The 21,036-nt window shown below is 55.2% G+C and overlaps 2 protein-coding genes across 2 annotated transcripts in view; both read left to right on the top strand.

Annotated features, from left to right (window-relative positions):
- Positions 1-7,872, top strand: part of RPH3A (rabphilin 3A) — a 29,819-nt gene extending 21,947 nt beyond the window's left edge. Inside the window, exons 12-19 of the mRNA XM_040986847.1 lie at positions 711-785; positions 1,320-1,429; positions 2,354-2,480; positions 3,110-3,166; positions 3,731-3,885; positions 6,091-6,172; positions 7,467-7,563; positions 7,742-7,872. Of these exons, the coding sequence (XP_040842781.1) occupies positions 711-785; positions 1,320-1,429; positions 2,354-2,480; positions 3,110-3,166; positions 3,731-3,885; positions 6,091-6,172; positions 7,467-7,563; positions 7,742-7,872 (834 nt within the window). The remainder of the gene's footprint in view (positions 1-710; positions 786-1,319; positions 1,430-2,353; positions 2,481-3,109; positions 3,167-3,730; positions 3,886-6,090; positions 6,173-7,466; positions 7,564-7,741) is intronic.
- A 4,282-nt stretch (positions 7,873-12,154) lies between these two features.
- OAS1 (2'-5'-oligoadenylate synthetase 1) lies at positions 12,155-19,263 on the top strand. Its single transcript, XM_040986960.1, has 6 exons — positions 12,155-12,394; positions 13,208-13,490; positions 15,959-16,143; positions 17,020-17,252; positions 17,745-17,898; positions 18,874-19,263. Exons 1-6 carry the CDS (start codon positions 12,215-12,217, stop codon positions 19,006-19,008), a joined length of 1,170 nt encoding a protein of 389 aa, XP_040842894.1. The 5' UTR covers positions 12,155-12,214; the 3' UTR covers positions 19,009-19,263.
- The last annotated feature ends 1,773 nt before the right edge of the window (positions 19,264-21,036 follow it).

Below are 21,036 nucleotides of genomic sequence, written 5' to 3'. Positions count from 1 at the left end.
TTTGCTCTTCAGATGGCCAGGTCTGGCTGATCAGTTGAGCAGGGAACACCTCACGCCACACACCTAGCCCCCTGTACCAAGCCCCAACTTCCTCAAGCATGCCTGAGCACCTGCCACGGATCAGCCATCCCAGCAGGTGCATGATGCCCCACTTCCAGGGACACACAGAGGCCAGTGCCACTTTGTCTGCCTGGGCATCTTTGAGGCAGGGATGCATCCACCGTATGATACAGACAGAGAAACCGAGGCCTGGAAAGTCTAAGCCTGAGGTCACTTGGCTTACCAGATTCAATCCTCTGAGGGCCCCCCATGGTGTCTGTGCTAAGACGGGGGACAGGGCTTGGGGGGAGCCCCGTGGTGAGATGTGTGCACAGAGTGTGTGTGAGCCCCAGGAACTTGGGGCAGGGGCTGGCTCAGGGCAATGACCCACCTTCACCCCACATCTGCCTCAGTGCAAATGCAGCACTGTGCGGGGGGCTGGATGGGGAGACAGATCTCAGGGCTTCAGGTTCAGAGAGGCTGAGAACTCATCCGAGGTGGCACAGCCGGTCAGGGCTGCCCCTCCGGCCCTCTCTGCCTCCTCCCAGGACCCTCTGCACAGTGCTGCAGCCTCTTCTTCTCCCGGGGTGGGCCGATGGGCATAGCCGACACTAGGGCTATGCCCACTGCCTGCCAGCCCTGGGCCCTCACCCTGCCGCCCTCTCCTGCAGGGACTGAAGCCCATGGATTCCAACGGCTTGGCCGATCCTTACGTGAAGCTGCACCTCCTGCCGGGAGCCAGCAAGGTACTGCGTGGTCTGCGCCCTGGCAGGCACCCAAGGTCTGAGCACAGAACCTGCTCCAGGGCTGCTCCCCTCCCCGGTGTGGGGGCAGAGCCCATGCTGTGGTTAAGGAGGAGCTGGGAGGGACTCCAAGGACACGAGGAACACTCCGTCTCCTCCAGGGAGTTTCAGGCAATGGGGGTGCTCCTGGGGCATCAGAAGGCACCCTCCCAGCTCCTTCCTGGGACTCAGACCTCCTTCAATTAGGGATTTTCTTCCCCTCAAAGGAAGGGGTTTCAGATTTGTACCTCCCAGATGGGCTTACGGCAGGGACTGTGTGTACAAGGTTGGGGGACGCAGAGCCCGCCTTGACCACTTTACCCAAAGGTGCCCCTTCCTTCTCCAAGCATGCCCTGGGGCAGCCATACTCCAGATGCTCCTGCCCCTTTGCCTTCGCCTCCTCCCACCCCCAAATAAAAACCCAGCTCATGGCTGGGGCTCCAGGACGGGCTCCCCACTGAGGCCAACATCTGCCTGTCCCTCTTCCCGGGGCTCCAGTCCAACAAATTGCGGACCAAAACCCTGCGCAACACGCGGAACCCTGTCTGGAATGAGACGCTGGTCTACCACGGCATCACGGATGAGGACATGCAAAGGAAGACCCTCAGGTACCCCGGGGGCGCAGCTGCCAGGGCCCGCTCCTCCGAAGAGCTGCTGCCTTAGCTTTCCACAAACAGTGCATGCTTCCAGAAGAAACTTAGGGGAACACAGCCATTATCCATAGGGTGTGTGCTCCTTCATGTGGCTCTGCTCACAAGAAGGTCGGAAGCAGCAAGGCGCCAGACTCGCTGGGGCCAGAGGTTGGATGGGGCCGTTGTCCGCGAGTCAGGAGTAGCTGGAAGGTTACATAGCAGGCGCTGAGGGTGCTGGTATCTTACTGTGAGGGAGGTTGTAGTACAGGCCCATCAGGCTATGGGTGTGTGCACCTGCTGTGTGCGAGTGACTGCAGCAAAGAAAGAGAGGTGACAACCCTGAAGTCATTTGAATGTCCTGAACCTAACCCCAGCCCTAACCCTAATCCTTAAGTCTACCAGTGACCCAAACCAACACCAGCAGGCCAACCCTTACCTTAGTGTGTGTGTGTGTCCCTAATCTCAGCCCTAGGTCTAAAACCCTAATTCAGACCTTAATCCTAATGCCAACCATAACCCAAACAGTTGTCTTAACCCTAGCCTTAGCCATAATCTGGCTAGTATTATGTCCTAGCCAAACCCTAACCCTAGGTGTGGCTCTAACCTTAAACCTAACTCTACACCTAGCTGTATTCTAAACCCTAACCCCAACCCTAGCTTTATTCCAATTTCTAACCACAATCCACAGACGTAGCTCTAATCCTAAACTGAAGCCTCACCCCAGCCTCAGCTCTAACCCTAAGCTTCTGTCCACCTCTAACCCTAATTCTGACCCTGATCTTAGCCGTACCCAGAACCTTGGCGCTAAAATGTTCCTTCCAGCGTCCTCCACCACACTGGCTCAGTGTCACTTCCTCTTTCTCTCCCCACCTCCACTCCCTGCCCCCGGGTCTGTGCCAGGATCTCAGTCTGTGACGAGGACAAATTTGGCCACAATGAGTTCATCGGTGAGACCAGATTCTCCCTCAAGAAGCTGAAACCCAACCAAAGGAAGAATTTCAATATCTGCTTGGAGCGAGTCATCCCCGTAAGTGACCTTGTCTGCTCCGGGCACTGCCCTGCCTGTCCCCGGCGCTGCCCTGCCTGCCCCGGGCGCTGCCCTGCCTTGGTCTGAGCTTGGTCGGGGATGGGGTCAGGGATGTGGGGTGTCAGGGGGAGAGCGACCAAAAGGCTATGGGAGTTATGGAGGGGAGAGGACGGATGCTGGCTTGGAGTATGGGGTCTGTGGCCTCCCTCGGCCTTCCACCAGCCCTGCCTGACCAGTGCTGGTCTGAGTGGCAAAGCTCTCTGTAGCAAAGTGAAAGCGCAGCCAGCAGGCTGGTTTCATACTATGCTTCTCAGACCTCAGAGCCTTGAGTCCAACCAAAGATTCCCAGGCACCATGCAGAGAGGCCCATCTGGTGGGTTGGTTCCTGGGCGCTTGTGCCATTCAGCCAGAACAGGTGAAGCAGACCATGCCTGGGGGCTGAGAATAGCTTTCTTAGCAGAAAAGGGGCATACAGGGTGTCCTGGGAGCTTAGGGGGAACACCCCTTCTGTCCCACCTCAGCCCCGATGCTGGGAGCAGGAGGGCTGGGTGGGCTGGGTGGGCTGCGTGGGGTAGATAGATGAACCCCATAGGTGATTTCTCCTTTGCCTTCTCTTTCCCTCCTTGAAGATGAAGCGTGCGGGGACCACCGGCTCGGCTCGCGGCATGGCCCTGTATGAGGAGGAGGTGAGTGCAGGGCGGGACTGGAAGTCACTGTCATGGTCTGTGCCGCCTCCCGGCTGCCCTGCCGTCTCCCTCTTCTTTGCTGCCCCCAACCCCTGCCTTGCTCTTCCTCCCACACCATCCACCTGTTGGCTCACTGTCCCCTTGGGCCTCCCAGGTGGGGGGCGTCCTCACCCTCCCACAGCAGCCAGGACGCCCATGGGTTCCTAGTGACTGGAGCAGCTCCCTCGGGGGACACACAGGCCAGCTGTCTGAGCTAAGCTGTGTCTGCCAGAGATCAAGCAAACAGCCTGGGCCTCTGACTAAGCTTCAGGTCCAGGGTGCAGCCCTGGCCAGGGTCAAGGTCCAGGCCTGGGTCAATCAGGTCAGACAGGAGGAAGCCCTGTCCCATGCCTCAGACCGGCCCTCCTGGCTTCCCAGAGGCTGGGCTGTCTGCTGTCCATGGTGCTACTCACAGTGGAGCTGGTCCAGCTCCAGGAGTTTTTCCCTAATGCCCGCCACCCACAAGACCCGGCCCCTGCCTCCCTGACCCTCACTGCCTTCCTTTCCCGCCTCATCCTCATGTAGCAGGTGGAGCGAATCGGGGACATAGAGGAACGAGGCAAGATCCTGGTGTCCCTCATGTACAGCACTCAGCAGGGTGGCCTCATCGTGGGCATCATACGCTGCGTGCACCTGGCGGCCATGGATGCCAACGGCTACTCAGACCCATTCGTCAAGCTGTGAGTCGATGCCTCGTGTCCGTGATGTGGGCCCCAGAGAGAGCCGCGGCCAGTGTCCCCGAGACACTGACAACCAGAAAGGGGAAGGAGCCTGCCCCAAGTCACACAGCAGAGCTGGGGTTCAGAGGTGGTCATCCGAGGCTACAGGCTTGGTCGATCCGATGGCTGTGTCCTGTCTGCAGCCTGCTGATGCTGGCCCTGGGAATCCTGGTATTTTGGGATTCATCATGGGCATCCACAGGGAGACACTCGGATGTGGGGATACAAGGAGGAAGGAGTTGGTCGCCAGTGTTACTCCTTGCTTATTCTCTCCTCGCTCCCTTCCCTGGCACAATGGACACATACAGTCATTCCCTGATCCCAAGAGACTCAGGGGTGACTTGCCTAAAATGCTTGACCCTGGAAGTGTTTTTGGATTTGGGATTATGCTTGCAGCATAACCCTTCTGGGCCCCGATATAAAATAGAGAGTGGAGACAGCCCTCAGAGGGGATGCGATGGCAAGCTGGGGGAAATGCCTGCAAGGAGCACCAGAAAGGGCCAGGAGAAAGCTCAGAGGGGACCATGTGGACCTTGCAGCAGGCCAGGGCCACGTGGAGGAGGAAGGGAAGACAGGAAGTGTGAGCAACGAGGGTCTTGGGCTGCAGGACAGACATTTCAATCCAGGAGGTCCAGGAGCACAAAGCCTCCCTCGTAGGAGATAGGAGCCCTGTATCTCCCATGATCAGGATTGGGGCTACCCAGGGTCCCTGATAACAGCCTCCTGGACAACATGGAGCAGCATCGGTCAGCATCACCCCTGCAGCCTGAGCTGGGACAGATACCCTATTCCTGGGGCATGGGACATGATAAGTGCTCGCTAAGCATCTACTGCAATAGCTATGACCAACCACCACCACCCCTGGTCTAATTCATGGTGCAAAGCAGCCAGCATGCCATCTCTTGCCCGGTATTCCCTCCCTCTCTGCCTCCCACGGCAGAAAAGAGCATTTGTCGCTTAAGCCAGTGGCTAATGGACAGCCCAACACAGGCTTAAGGTTTCCTCCAAGTGAGGATTTAGTTCACAAAGCACACACGCCAGGCAGGAGGCAGCTTCTAGGAGCAATATGGATTTGAACCTGACCCACAGAGCACTGTGCCACATCCCATCAACGCTCAGCCCCGTGCAAAGCGGTAAACCATGGCCCCCATCCCCTCGCCCCTCCATGCAGCCCTCCCAGAAAACCGAGAGTGGGACGGCTTGCAGGCTGCTGCCGCTGTGAAGGACAAGCAGCCATTAAGCGGCTTCCAATCAGATCCACATTTGTTTTTAGGTCATTCTGATTTTCTAGGTCATTTATTTTTGCTTGACACTTAGTAAAAATTTCAGTTTCATCTTTGTGAAGGAGAGAGAAATATTTGCCCCCCTAGTAGTTCCAGAACCTGAAACATGGCGAGGCTATGCCCATGTGACAGGTGGCTCTCAGGAAAAGCCCAGATCAGAATCCTCACATTCCAGCCTCGTTCCAATGACTCACTCCCCATCCTCCAATACTGACTGAGCACCCACTGTGCGTCATGCCCTGTGTCTGCTCTGAGAAACACCCTGGCAAGCAGCAGCAGCCACATGTGCAAAGGCCCTGGGGGACAGAGGGGACTGAGGCCCAGACAAACCAGGGACCCAAGCAGCCTCAGGGTCTTGAGGCCACACTAAGGATTTCGAACTTGACCTGATCACAGGGAAGCCAAACATTCTGGAGCAGGGGAGTGACAGCCATCAACTCCGTCTCCTCTCCTTTCTGTCCTCATGTCCAGCAGCTCCCCAGGAGCTGCCCAAGGGGGGAGGTCAGCCCAAGAGGCCAGAAAGCTTTGTATGCCAGACGCCACCTGCATGGCCCTCAATGCGGTCCGTGAGGCTGTGTGCCCAGGGCATGTGGCTCAGCCTCTCTGGGCCCTCGTTTCTGTATAAGTGAAATGAGGGGGCCTGGCTGTGGCCATCCAGGGCTGCTGTGAGGACCAAGCTCACGCAGGGGGCCGCATGCAGCGTGAGCCCTAACCAAGCCCACGCTCTGACACATACAAGTCTTTATCGATGTCAGCTTAACTTGCGATCTGTGCCAGTTACTCACTCCCCTGATACCATTGGGGCTTCTGGGACCAGGGGGCGGGGGTGGGCTTCTCATGGTCACCAGCTCCGTCCCTAATGGCCTCGTGTGTCTCTCACCAGCTGGCTAAAACCAGACATGGGAAAGAGGGCCAAACACAAGACGCAGATTAAAAAGAAAACTCTGAATCCTGAATTTAACGAGGTAAGACTGCCCACCCACCACCTCGGGCTCCTTTTTATGGTCATGCCTTGGTTCTCAGAAAGAAACAAATTCCTACTAGAATGTTGGGAATCACACCCCAAACGCTATGCTGTAGAGCAGCCTGAATTCCCTATAGGAGAGGGAGTGAGTTTCCTGTCACTGGAGGGAATCAAGTCTGAGATGAAAGCCCACAGAGGAGGACTCTGGCTAGAGACAGCTGTGTTGGAGTTAAATCGTCCCCGGTGCCTCGGCCAGCTCAGAGTCTAGCACGCTGGGGGTTCCTAGAGACAACAATGGCCCTGTCGCCCACACCATCCACCCGGCCACACTGCCTTGTCCCTCACGTCCCGTGTCCCTTCAGTGCATCGTGTCCTGTACAAGGTCCCATCCCGTCTCCCGTGGGTGCACTTCTTCCTGTGTGTTTTTGTCATTGCTGCCTTGATCCAGGCCCCGGGATCTCAAGCTTGAAAAATGGCAGTAGACTCCTAGACCTGCGTCTCTGGGAGTTGCACCTGCTCTGAGCACAGGGATGCTCCGTGCGACACGGATCTGCCTTGGCACTCCCCTGCGGGAGCCCTTCCCCAGGGACTCTCCAACTTCTCCATGGGATGGTCAGCCCTCAGCGGCATCACGTCCACGTGTCACACATACCACACACACACACATACACACCTCGGGCACCCCGAAGCTGCGTTCAGGTCCCTAAGTTCCTGTTCCGGGACCACCCCCAGTTCTCTTTCCTCTCTGGTGAACTCTCAGTCCTCTGTCAGGACTCAGCTGAGCGTCATCCCCTACAGACGCACTGCCCTGCACATGTCCACGCTTAGTGCCCCTTCGGGCTGCAGTTGTCTGCTGCACCTGTTGCACACATGGGCCCGTGTTGCCGCTGGTTGTCCTGGGGTAGATTGTAGGAGGTTTCCTTGCTCCCATTTGTTCCCACATCAAACACAAATGAATGTTGTAACTTGGCAGAAAAGTTGCTTCTTTAAAATACTGGAAAGTGAGGGCTCAATCAGCTCTGCCTGCTTTCCTTCCCTAAACTGCAAGGCCCCCTCCGGAAGCTCCTGGAAGCAAGGGCAGAGTCCTCTCAGCTGCCTCAGAGCAGGCCGGCCGTCCTAGAATGCCGCCCTGGCTGGTTTCCAAGAATTCCCTGGCACCACCACAACAATAGCCACGGGGCTCGGCTCCACAGACCCTGTGTTGGATGGGGCTTCCCGGGGACCACCTTGGCTCCAGACACCCAGCTTCAGCCTGCCCGGGACCTCTTGGTGATCACATGTCTGCTTGCATGCAGGAGTTTTTCTATGATATCAAACACAGCGACCTGGCAAAAAAATCTCTGGACATCTCGGTCTGGGACTACGACATTGGCAAGTCCAACGACTACATCGGTGAGCACCCCGCCCGCAGAGACCCCCCCCCTACACACACACACACACACACACACACACACACACACACACACACACACACACACACACACACACCCCCGCCCGCAGAGGTCTAGACTGTGAACCCCAGGTGGCTGCAGCCTGAGCTCCACTCCCCCTCTGCTGTTTCCCTCCGCAGGGGGCTGCCAGCTGGGGATCTCGGCCAAGGGCGAGCGCTTGAAACACTGGTACGAGTGTCTGAAGAACAAGGACAAGAGAATCGAGCGCTGGCACCAGTTGCAGAATGAGAACCACGTGGCCAGCGACTAGAAACCATGCCCCCCAGCTGCCCTTAGCCCCAGCCCCTTTTCTCTGTGCCTCTCCTACCCTCACCCACTGCCGTGCCCAGCCGCCCTCCACCTTGGGCTCCGCTGCCAAAGACCTGCTGCTCCCCACCCTCCTCCCCCGATGCTGGCACCCAGGCTTGGCCTGCAGCGCCTCTCTGGTCCCTGGGAGTGAGCAGCAGGGATGGGGAAGGGAGAGGTCAGTAACTGCCCAGTGTCCCTCCGTGTGTCATGTCTGCTGAAGGCCCCAGGCGAGTATATGTGGGTCCCCACTGCACCCCCTGAAGCACACCCCCAGGGCAGGGCCAGAGACCAAGGGCTCAGCAGCCTGCTCCCCTCCAGCCCCCAGGAGGAGCTGGTGACCCCCTGCCCCCTCACCGGGAGGACATCACCCGCCTCTTCCGCTGTCACCTTCTCCCGCGGGCCGTCTGCTCCTAAGCGCCCTGATGTGTCCCTTCTCCATCATCCACCCTTCCCCTCGCCACGCTCTCCTTCCCACCGGGAGTCCCAACAATACCTGAAGAGGAGGGGGCGCCCACCATGGCCTGGACCCCATCCGACCAGCCTGAACCTCAAGCACCAAGCCTCCTAAGTCAGCTCCCCTCCAGGGACAGGACCAGAGGGTTACAAGGGAGCACCCCGGGGTCCTGCAGACGTCCCATGGAGGGGCTTCTATGCCCCAGTCCCCCCGGAATGTGGGATGGGGGGAAGGCTGAGCTCCGACACTTTCCCTACCTCACACGAGTTAAATAGGCAGACGTCCCTGCCTGATCCCACCTTCTGAACCCCCAAAGTCTCTGTCTCCATCTCCTGTACCCGCTTTGCCCTGCCTCCTAGGACATAACGCCCCGTAGAGCTCAGACCCCAGCATCAGTGGCTGCAGGCGGTTCACAAATTGCAATGAACTGGAGGCTGGATCCGAACAGGCTTCCCTTCCACTACCCCACCCCTTTTCCGTGGAGGGCCGCCCCGCGGTCCACTCTATTCTCTATAGAAGCCGGCAGAGCAGACCAGGGCTGACACAACTCCCGCCCCGAGTTACAGCTTCCCCCGCCCGCCTCCAACCTGCTCCCTGAAGGACTCGTTTCTCCCCCTGGCGGTCACTTTCCAGGTATACGCCCGTTACCATCGCTGGGGCAGGCAGGAACTGCCAGGCTGCTAACTGCCTTGCTTTTAGATTGATTGATTCACAAAGAGACAAGCAGGAGAGACCGTCTACCTGCTGCCCACTGCCCAGACGGCCACAATGGCCAGGCCTAAGCCAGGAGCTTCCTCTGGGTCTCCCATGGGGATGCAGGGCCCCAAGCTCTTGGGCTGTCCCTGGCTACTTTGCCTGGTGTGCTGGCACAGAGTTGGATGGGAAGTAGAGCAGTCAACCAGCTCTCCGATATGGAATGCCAGCGTAGCAAGCAGCGGCTGAACCCGCTGTGCCCCGACACGCACCCCCATCTGTCTTCCTGCCTTGGTCCCCTGTGGGCTCTCGTCTCAGCGGCCCTCCTTGCCCCCACAGTTGGCCCATAGGGGACTGCATGCTGGCTGTTGTCACGCAGGCCCAACGCTGGCACTGGCGCTGGAATCGGCATGCAGTGAGCTCCCGGTGCCCCAAGCCTGGGCACGCGCTTTCCCCGACAAACGTAACAGCCCCCTGACTAGACTGCACACACACACACACCGCCCTGTGGTGCATGTACAGTGGCCTCTCTTTGTGATGACATAGTCAACAATAAAGTAGGAACATCCAGGAAAGCGGTGGTCTCCATCCCTCCTTTCTGGTGTCTGGAAGCTGTGCCTGCCCCCAAGCCCTAACTTAACTGCTATTCAGGTGGTACTTACTGAGCAGCTACTATGTTGCTGGCACTGGAGATGCAGCAGGGGGGTCCACATGGAGCCTGCCCCCTGGGGAGACCTCTTCTTGAGCAGGTGTGAGTGTAGGTGGGTTCAGGGTAACCTGACCGTCCCCATTCCCATGAGACTACATTCTGCTGATGCCTACCCATCTGAGGGCATACCTGTTTCCTTTCTGGGGCATGTCCCAAGGGCGGTAGTATCAGGCACAGCCAAGGCTAAAAGGTATCATAGGATTGAGACATCAGGCATGGGCAGTGCCAGGCCAGCAGCTGCCCAGCTGGGCTCCTGTCTGTGGGGTAACAGCACAGGTCACCTCCTTTGTGGTCTAGCACCTGCCAGCCGGCAAGGAGGCTCCACTTCCGGGGCCTCGCTGGGGTGGGTCTTGCATTCTGGAAGTGAGCTTGATGGGCACTCGTGTCCACACAGCCTCTTCATCTCGTGGCTGGGCATGTGGGCAGGGTTGGTGGTCATTTCCCAGAAAGAAGCATCAGTTCTGTCCTTCCAACCAAATCGGAGACAATTTCTCAGTCCCTAACGTGTAGTTTTCCACATTGCTTGCAGAAGGCAGTGTATCAGAAGCAACTGGGAGATTTATCGTCGGGTCCTTGTCGTGGGCTTCTCTATAATGCCACCCTACACGAAGTGCATCAGGTGCTCCTGCAGTTCAGCTACCTGCCACCAGGTGGCGAAAGGTGGCAGCTGGGAACAGGGTGGCCTCAGCCACTGGGCACTGCCATTCTGTCCTGTGTTTAGGGCAGGTGTTACTAATCAATACTTGGTGTTTCCTACAGGGCTGCAGGTGGCCACCATCAGTCGTGCGCTGAAATAGAAAACAAAGCTAATAGTCCATCTTGGCCCCCAACAGACTGAGATAAACACATTTTAGCAGCCACGAGCTGAAAAAATTCTGATTTTTCTTTTCCTTCTCTGAAATAAAGTTCTGGGGACCAGTGGAGGTTTGGGGGAAAGTCCAGCCTGTACAAGCTTGGCCACCTCCCTAGGTCTCCATTCCCTCATCTGGAAAATGGGTCCAATCACAAACACTTCAGAGTTGTCCCCAGGGCATAACCAATGAAGAGCCCTTGGCATTCAGGAAGGGACATCCAGCTCCCTGCTTGTCACCTGGGAAAGCAGTCGAGCACAGCCTAAAACCCTGGGACCCTGTACCCGCAAGGGAGACCCGGAAGAGACTCCAGGCTCCTGGCTTCGGATCAGCTCAGCTCCAGCTGTTGCAGACGCTTGAGGAGCAAATCAGCAGATAGAAGATCTTCCTCTCTGTCTCTCCTCTGTATATCTAACTTTTCAATAAAAATTTAAAATAAAACAATAAAGAGAGAGAGGCAAAGTAGCAGGGAGAGCGCAAACGACGCTCTTCCGTTCATTGGTTCACTCCCCAAATGGCCACGGTGGTCAAGGCTGTGCCAAGCCACAGTCAGGAAGCAGGAACTCCATCTGGGCTTCCCATGTCAATGGCAGGGACCCAGGACCCGAGGCCACCACCCAGCAACTCCACAGGTGCAGTAGCAGAGAGCTAGATTAGAAGCAGAGTTGCCAGGACTCAAGCCAGCTATCTGTGGACACCAGCAAGGCAAGCGGCTTAACGTGCTCCTCCACCACCACCCCAGCCCCCAGTTTATCTTTTCACTTCTGGTTCCACTGCTCTTTTTGTGTGTGTGTGTGTGTGTTTTTTTCAACATGCATGTATTGTTATAGAAAATCATGGAATATTATGACATTATCAACATCAAAAAAGAAACAAATAAAAAAACAACCAAGAATTCCCCTCAATCTGTCTTTACACCTGGTCTACAAAAGTTGTCCATACTCATAGGGCATGTGTGATGTTTCGATACAAGTTTGCATCCTGCCAAGCCCAAATCGGGGCACACACACGCATCTCCTCCACCTTTTATTATTATCTTTTTTAAGATGAAAGCATTCAAAATCCTTTCTTTTGACTCACTTCTTTAAAATATTTTGCGATACGTTCTCATCACGAAATGCCAGGCGTGCTTCACCTGTCAGATTCCAACAGTGAGGGACCCCTCCCCATCCTCCCTGCAGCCTCCCCCTCCCCCATCCTCTCCGAAAGCAACTTCCTCCTATCCCACGCAGGAATGAGGCCCAGCCTGGACCTCCAGTGCCGGCCACACTGTTGGCAGAACAAGATTTGCTTTGTCTGACCTCCCCGGGGTCAGGGGGGTGAGGCTGGGGGGTGAGCAAGCAACGTCGTCAGCATCTGCAGTAAGGCTAGGCTGTTAGTGGAACAGCAAAGAGGAAGTTTGAGACAGGTGCAACTCCACAGCAAGGTCAGACAAGGGTTTACTCCCCTAAGAGGAAATGCTAGGGTCACAGCTGCGGCTCCTCCTAGAAGAGAAACCGAAACTGGACACCGTCCAGTCCAGACTCCACTTGGGGAAAACATAAAGCTCGCGGAGCTCCAAGGGCAGTCTGGCCACTCTCTGCTTCCTATCTGTTTCATGATGGAGCTCAAGGAGACCCCAGCCAAGCTCCTGGACAAGTTCATTGAAGAGCAGCTCCTGCCCAACACGCGTTTCCGGGAGCAGGTCAAAGAAGCCGTGCACATCATCTGCTCGTTCCTGAAGGAGAGATGTTTCCGAGGAGCCTCCCACCCTGTGCGGGTGTCAAAGGTGGTGAAGGTGAGGCCAGGCGGTGGGTGACGGGTCCCAGAGAGAGGGCGTGGGGGGCCTGATGGGTCCACCTCTACAGCATGTTAGAATGGGCTCTGGGGTGAGTCCTGCATCTCTGTTATTAACAAGCACCCCGCCCCCAGTGAGCCCCCCAAGAACCTCTGCTCCAAGCCACATCCAAATCAGAGAGGCACAGCCCTGGTAAATGCTTTGTGGCTGAGCTGTGAGGCTGGGATGGTGCATTCCCGAAGTCTCAGGAGCTGATGAACAAAGCCCATGTTGAAGACAGGTGGCACCTGCTGGCTGGAAGACCCAGGGCAAGCACTGCTCCGTGGCCCAGTTTTCTTTCCCGTGACTCCTGATATGCCATGGGGCTATGAGGATTCAGTAATGCATAAAGATCACCCAGCATGGACAGGGTAATAATGCAGGGGGACTGGAAGATGGAATTAAAAGAGAAGTGTAGGGACTGGCATTGGGTCCCTCGGGGGCCCACATTCCTTGGACACCTGAGTTCAAGGAATTCTCTAAGTCCAGCTTCCGGGTAGGCAGACTGACCCTGGGAGGCCAGCAGGCGTTGACTCAGGTGGGTGTGGCTTCCCAGCTCCCGGCATTGGCTTGGCCCAGCCTAGGCCATTGTGGCTATTTGGGGGAGAAAATTACTGACGGTGGAGCAAGGGGTGGGGCGGTGTGTTCTAAATCCAATTGAATGAATGATTGGTCACAGGATGCATTTTTGCTGATTTGGGGAAGACATCTCTTGGGCAACCATGTCTCTAAGTTTTCATACCAAAATATATTTTCCTTTTCTTCCTGCATCAGGGTGGCTCCTCGGGCAAGGGCACAGCCCTCAAGGGCCGGTCTGACGCTGACCTGGTGGTCTTCCTGACAAACCTCACAAGCTTTCGTGAGCAGCTAGACAAGCGGGGCGAGTTCATTACGGAGATTAAGACACAGTTGGAAGCCTGCCAGAGAGAGGAGCAATTCCAAGTGAGGTTTGCCATCAGTAAGTGGGACAACCCCCGCGTGCTCAGCTTCGTGCTGAGTTCCCGCCAGCTGGAGGAGGAGGTGGAGTTCGACGTGCTACCTGCCTATGACGCCCTGGGTGAGCATCCTGTGCCCACGGCACAGCCCCCTCCCCCTTTCCTCCCTCAAGCCCCTGGCGCAGTTTGCATTTGACCCAAACAAGCACCCTTGCAGAACAGGTGTAGTGAAGGGGAGGGCCTAGCATCTCTTGTCCTAAGTATCATCTTCATCCCATCCCAAATCCGGACCTCAACTTTTACAGCAAAGAGGCGCAATTGGCAGGCCAAAGGCACTTACAGAACACCCGTAAAGCTTGCTAGTCCCATCAGTGGCAAAGCCAGTGGAATTTAAAAAAAAAGGGGGGCCGCCAAAGAGACCACGGGGATTGGAGTGCCTTTGGAGGCCGAGAACTCTGAGGTCATCCACCTCCGTTTGGATCTATCATACGGGATGGAAGAAGCCCAAATCCTTCCTCGCAGAATCCAAGGTCATCGGAACAACAGCCAGGAACCCTGGGTGGTCCACAGAAATGGAACAATAAACTTCCTTCGGGACTAGGGAGAGGAGATTTCTCTGGTCCTTACTTAGTTCCAACTTTGGATCCACACCCTCTCTTGCAATGACCATCAGGGTTGCTCCGGAGCACCCCCGCCAAACACACACACACACACACACACACACACACACACATGCATTAGAATAGATAGACAGAGAACAACAAGGAAATCTTAGAACCACACAGGAAACGGTCAGCATGGACTCACACATACCTTACTAGGTAGGACACAAAGATTAGTTACTCCTCACTAGGGCATTAAAGGTCTCTCTGCACACCCCTCCTAAAACTGTTCTGCATCTCAATCGTTGACATGTGCCTTGTTAGAGTTATAAGCCAATTTAGACTATCTTAAAATCTGCCAAGTTCAGCAAAATTATGCTTCAACACTATAAACTGATAAATACTAAAATGAAAATAGACACGAGACAGCTGAATAGTACCCTATAACCATTTTAAGGTGTATAGCAGCCGGTTCTGTGTATAAACTAAAATTGAAATGTCAATGAAATAGTCACAGGATGTGGTTAAGAACTTGCATTTTTAAAACATATTAGTTATTCAATACTATGTCAATTAATTCCATAAAGTGGTAAATTGTCATTGATGTTATGTTGTGGCTTTAAATTGATCAGGATGATATTCTGCCATCTCTGCCTTCAGACCAGAAATGGTCTCCCCAAGAAACCGCTGAATTTACCTGGACAATAAGATGCTGGACTCTATGCTTGGTATACGCTTGTAATGACAGAATCTTGACTGAGTTTGAAACAACGTGGTGGAGGAAGCCACCATGGGGAGAGGGTATGGGAAGGGGTTGGGGGAATCCCAGAGCCTATGAAACAGAGTCACATAATGCAATATAATTAATAATAATATATATATTTTAAAAAAGGAGGCCACATCAATTTGGCCTACAGCTACTACAGGTTTCATGGTCATCCCTTCATTGTGAGGGTTGGAATGCCTATCTCCGTACTCCAACCCTCAGCGAAAGATGCAGACAGCTTAATGTCTGTCTAAATCACAGAAGTACACATCAAGGCTTGTAGAAGACCTTGGAGCCTTGCACAGGGCCTGGTACATAGTAGGTCATTAAAAATGAGAGCCGTCCCTCCACTTGAGGCACAGGCACCTCGGAATACCACAATCAAAGTGAAAAGTCCATAGAAACCGCTCCCTGGCCTAGGGGAGCCCAGGACAGATAGATGCTCTGCGAACACCAGGAAGTGAGAAACTTGCCTTCTCTTTGTCACCTCCTGTGTTGGGTGCTGGGGTAGTCGCTGCAAGCAGAGGGAATTGCAAGGCAGAGGCCAGTGGTGGGGACGGGTGAGGGCGAGGAGGAAGGGGCTCAGAAAGGGACCAGTCAGATGCTGCAGAACCCGTTGTTTTGGTTCTGAGCGTCTGTTGCGCTTACACAGACCCAGCGGTGTGGCTCACTGCACCTCTGGACTGGGTGGTGTGAATCAGGAAGGTTCTGCTTGGCCCTCACAGGGCTGTGAAGAACCAAGTGGCCAGAGAGTCGCCCACGCCCAGGAGAGCAGCAGGCAGTCAGAGCGGTGGTGAACCGCTAAGCCTGACGCCGTTTTGAAACAGGCGCACAGTCACCCAGCCAGCGTTGGGCGCCGTGCATGATGTTGGGTGCCCTGCGCTAGATGTGTTTATTATTCTTTAGTTATTTGAGAGATGGAAGCAGAAAACTGTCTGCTGCTTGGCTCCTGAAATGCTCTCGACAGCCGGGGCTGGAGCCGGCAGCCAAGAACATGATTCGGGAGGTCTCAGATGGGAGCGCTGGGACGTGCACTATTCCCGCAGCCTCCCAGGATCTGAACTGCTGGGAAGCTGGAGCCAGCAGGTCCAGGGTGGCTGGGACAGCGGGATGGCCAGGGAGCTGGGAGGAAGGGAGGAGTTGGCACTGCATCTTGAGTCTGCCTTGAGGGAATGCTGTCACCTTCAAGCTCTGAACCTCCCCCCAACTCCGGCCCAAATAGGTCAGATAACCAAAAACTGCAGGCCCGAGCCCCAAGTCTACATTGACCTCATCAAGGAGTGCACCTCCCAGGGGAAGGAGGGCGAGTTCTCCACCTGCTTCACAGAGTTGCAGCGCAACTTCCTGAAGCAACGCCCTACCAAACTCAAGAGCCTCATCCGCCTCGTCAAGTACTGGTACCAGACGGTATGGCTGCCTGTCAAGATGGGGAGCATGGAGGGGAAGGGAGAGCAGATGGAGGGGAGGGGAGGGGAGGGGAGGGGAGCATGGAGGAAAGGGGAGGAGAGGAGAAGGGAGAGGGAGAGGGAAGAGAGGGGTATGGAAGGGAAGGGAGGGGAAGGGAAGGGAGAGGAAGGGAAGGAAGGGGAGGGGAGAGGAGGGAAGCATGGAGGGGAGGGGAGGGAAGGGGAAGGGAGAGGGAAAGGGAAGAGGGGGTATGGGAGGGAAGGAGGGCTCAGCCTTTCAACATGTTCAGTTTGCTGCATGTGTATTTCTCTCCCTTCCGATCTCAACTCTCCTCACATGCCTGTGCACGCGCTGCTCTTTGTACTTGGAAATCACTTGTGACATATCATCTGGTGTTTTGGATGATCCGAGTTCCTCCAGAGGGAAGTTTACCTGCCTCTGTGCGGGTCTCTGGAAGGCCAGGAGCACTGCTCCGTCCACGTACCCTAGTACCCTTATGAGGCAGGTGCCATGCTGTTGTGTCAGCCAGATACAACAGAATGAGGCTCTGGCAGCCTGGGCCATCACCAGAGGCAAGCCATGGTTGAGCCAGCAGTGGGGCCCACATTAGCAGGAGTGCAGAGTTCAAGGTCTTAACCAGAGCCCATTCCTGTACGGGACAGGCTAGGGACCCCTTCAGACACTGCGTGCGGGCTACCTGGTCTGTGTCTAGTCATTCACCTCTGCCCTTATTGCAAGAAAGCAATCATAGGTGTGGCTGTGTTCCAGAAAAACTTTATTGACAAAGGAGGGTGATGCTCTGGGCTTGGCCCTGGGTGGGCGCTCTGCAGGATAACTCAGCCAGCCCGTTCTTCTATCTGTGCTTTCTGCCCTCAGTGTAAAAAGGAGCTTAAGAAGTCGCTGCCACCACAGTATGCCCTGGAGCTCCTGACAGTCTATGCTTGGGAGCAGGGGAGTGGCAAAACAGAGTTCGACATGGCCGAGGGCTTCCGGACCGTCCTGGAGCTGGTCATGAAGTACCAGTCCCTGCGTATCTACTGGAAAAAGTATTACGACTTCAGTGACCCCACGATCAAGTCCTACCTGACCAAGAAGCTTGCCAAATCCAGGTACCCTGAATCCCCATGCAAGGGACTCTTCCCCTGGCATGTAGGAGCAGCCCTGTGGATGCAAGGACTGTGTGGTCCCACAAATCCTGAGCTTCTCCCGGGACCTGCTGCTATACCAGATGCTGCCCTCTCGTGGAGGCATGAAGTGAGCTTGATGAGACCCATCTTCCAGATGAGTAAACTGAGGTTCTGGGCTTGTCTGGAAATGAGAAGAGGTTGGTCCAGATTCTAAGAGAAGGAAGGTAAAACAGCTGCCATCAACCAAAACAACTTCAGCAACATGAGTTCCTGGGGGTTCAGTAAGAGATAAAGGCACCCTACAACACTGTCACGGAAGTCAGGCCAGCGTGACGTGCCTGCCCTCGATTCTCCCCGCCTGCCCACCATATCCTCAGAGAGCACTGCCCTGCTTCCACCCGAGTCCCAGCCTGCGCCAGACTCCCCGGCAGGCCCCCAGTCCCTCACCACCTCTGTCTGCACTCTGCTTTCCAGGCCTGTGATTCTTGATCCAGCTGACCCCACAGGAAACGCGGCTGGTGAAAACCTAGAACGTTGGCAGTGGCTGGCAGAAGCAGCTGAACGATGGCTGAGTTTCCCGTGCTTTCGAAAATGGAATGGCACCCCCGTGGACTCCTGGGACGTGTCGGTGAGACCTTCTGCCCCTCGAGCTCACGACCACTCCTGCTTCCGCAGCCACAGGCTGTGTCCCCCCCACTTGAGAGCTTCCCAGAGGGTTCTTGTGGTTCAGAGTTCTTCCCACTAAGAGCCGTCTGTGGTCAGTCATGATGGTGGCCACTTTCTGAGCACCTGCTGTGACGGAAAACCTGAAAAAAGTTCATGGGAAAAAGAAAAAGGGAATGAAAAGATTATTTGGGTAAAAAAAAAAATTACCCTAAATGCCAGCATAGTTTTTCACAATGCTCATGAACAGTTTGAAGTCCATGTTCATGAGTTCATTGATTTCTTGCAACAACCCTGCAAGGCAGGTTTCCCATCACACACATCTTACTGATAAGTAAAGGGGGCTCAGAGCAGGCAGCCCCCTGGCTCCAGGGCACCTGAGTGGGGAGGGAGGCTTGGATTCATTTCATGGATGCCAAAATCAGTATGCAATTCTCCGCCCAAAGCAGTCTGCCTACTGGCACCCCACTTTACATCTGGCTAATGGGAGGGAGGTCAGGGGAGCTGAGAAACGGGGCTGTGTCGCACTGGACCCCGACCTGGATCTTTCCACTCACGGGTGGAGGTCTTTCAGAGATCAGCTCAGGCATGGAGTCCCATGGGCGGGGGCACAGGATGTCTGAGGCCAATGCCAATTGGAGCCAGGAGGGGATGCCATGGGGAGCCGTCAGAAGGGATGGAGACTGAATGGCCACCTCAGCCCACCCTGGGGCCAGCTCTGGGCCTGCACTGTTCTTCGGATACTGTCCTGCCCCAGCCAGGAAGGCAGACAGCTCAGGAATGGGCTCCGTCAAGTTGCTAGCTGAGTGCTGGCCCCTGACCTAGCATCAGGCACCTGTTAGCCTGTGCTCAAAGAGGCAGACCCAGTAGAAACACTCACTCTGGTCAGTTGCAAGGGAGGAGCCAGCTGCCCGCCCTGACTGTGTGTCCCACCTTCCAGCCTGAAGTGGAGGTGCCCGTGGAAACACTGGGATATGGCAGTGGAGTTAGCAGGACGTACCGTGACGTGGATTGTCATCACCAACCAGTGCTCACTCCACAGAAAGAGGACAGCTGGACCTGCATCATCCTCTGAGCACCTGCGCCTCCCCGGAGCAGCCCCTAGTTTCCATTACGCCCCTGGGGCCAGGGAATCCCAGGTTCCTAGCTCCCACCCTCTGCATACTGCCTAGTTCCCTTTCCCATCACGAAGGCCCTTGTCTCAAGTCCTGCCCATTCTGTCACAAGACAAGGAGATGACAAGTGGATAGAAAGGAGTGCAATCCTTTGCCTCTCTTTTCTGGGTCCCTGGGAGGGTTAGGAACAATGACAATAAAAATGACAGCAATGACCATGTGTCATGTACTTATGAATGTGTGTGTGTGAGTATGTGTGTGCCTTTTCATCAACACAGCAATGCCATTGAGCACCTGCTCTGTGACGTCCATGCTTCTGGCTGCTGGGAACATGGCAATGGACAGAGCAGATAACCACCCCCTTGCATGAAATGTGACAGCTTAGGACCCTTCCACTTTTCTAGCTGCTACTAATCCTAAGATGAGCAGCCTTTGGCCATTCTTTATCCGTATCTCCAGAAAAATCCTAGAACTATAGCCAGCATGGTGGCTTAGTATGTTAAGCCTCCACCTGGAATGCTGGTATCCAATGACAGCCAGTTTGAGTCCTGTTTGCTCTGCTTCTGGTCCAGCTCCCACTGCAAATGTGCCTGGAAAAGCTGTGGAGGATGCCCCAAGTGCTGCCACCCAGGTAGGAAACTCCTGGCAGGCAGTTTTTAGTTCATCCACATGACTACTCCTCCATGTAATTCCCACATCCCTGTGAGGTGTGTTTTCTTGTCCTTCTGCTGATAAACTTGGGGTCCAGAGGTTCTAAGAGGTCAGGACACTTGATCAGGGTCAGCTGGACTTGAACCCTAAGCCCCATCCCTCTGGATCACACGGTCTTCATGCCTCCTCATGTACTGAGGGCTTCTGCAAGAGCCAGAAGCACCAAATTCCTAAGGCAGTAAAGATAAATGTCCTCGACCAACCCTGGAGCAAGTGGCCCACACTCAGAGTTCCTGTTCACACCTGTGCCCTCAACAGACAGGATGACATGGTCTCCAATGGTCATGTCCGTCTCTCCCAGACACCTGCAAACCCCATCTATGTGCAGACATGACTCACTAGCCCAGTCAAGTTGCCACAGGGCTCACCCTTGCACACTCCACCTGGACAGGGAAGTTCTGTATAGGGCTATGTTGCATTTCCCACATGGATAGCCCACTTGAGTACTTCCTATTTGGAGACAATGCTACAATGCACCAAATCAACAGTGTATTCATTGAATTAGTAATTAATTAGCAATTAATTAAGGTGCCACCCAACCCACTGATGACACGATCAGCTTCATCCAGGACTGTTTTGCCAAGTGTCTCTCTCTCTGTCTTTTTTTGTTTCCTGTAAGTGACACAGGCCTGCTCCAGTATTCCAGGGGTTCTGTGTGCCAACTGCACAACTGCAGGTGGCCATAAGTCTTTGTCAATGACTTATTTTCTCGAAAGACTGAGTGTCGGGGGCAGAGGAGAGAGCAGAGAGAGAAGGAGGTCCTCCACTCACTGAGCCACTCTCCAAATGGCTGCCAGCAGGGCTGAGCCAGGCCAAAAGCCAGGAGCCTCTGACTCTATCCCACAGCCCAAGTGCCTGGACCCACATCTGCTGCTTCCCTGGGCACATGAGCAGGGAGCTGGAACAGAGGCAGAGCCCTCGGAACTCCCAACAGGCATTCCAGTATGAGATGCCAGCATCACAGGCAGCAGCTTAGCCCGCTGCACCACCGTGCTGGCCCTGTGTCCACAAGGGATGCTCTCTACATCATGAGGTCAAGGGGAGCTCAGCACCTCTTCGTGTACGGGTTGGCCGTTTGTGCGTGTTCTTGGCAGGAGTCCATGCTTGAGCCCCCAGCCCACTTTTCCAGGGTCCCCTGTATGTTTTGGAGATTACCCCCTTGTCAGATGAATAGCTTTACGTTCTCCTTTCCATCCCTGCCTTTTCCCCCTGTTGGCCTTTCCCTCTATTGGACAGAATCTTTCTAGTCGAATAGCACCCTGCTTCCCTATTGGTGC

The sequence above is a fragment of the Ochotona curzoniae genome, unplaced genomic scaffold (assembly GCF_017591425.1).
Source record: "Ochotona curzoniae isolate NIBS_2020 unplaced genomic scaffold, NIBS_Ocur_1.0 contig_46, whole genome shotgun sequence".
Taxonomy (NCBI): domain Eukaryota; kingdom Metazoa; phylum Chordata; class Mammalia; order Lagomorpha; family Ochotonidae; genus Ochotona; species Ochotona curzoniae.
The sequence above is the reverse complement of the archived record's forward strand: the minus strand, read 5'-3'. Positions and strand labels throughout refer to the sequence as shown.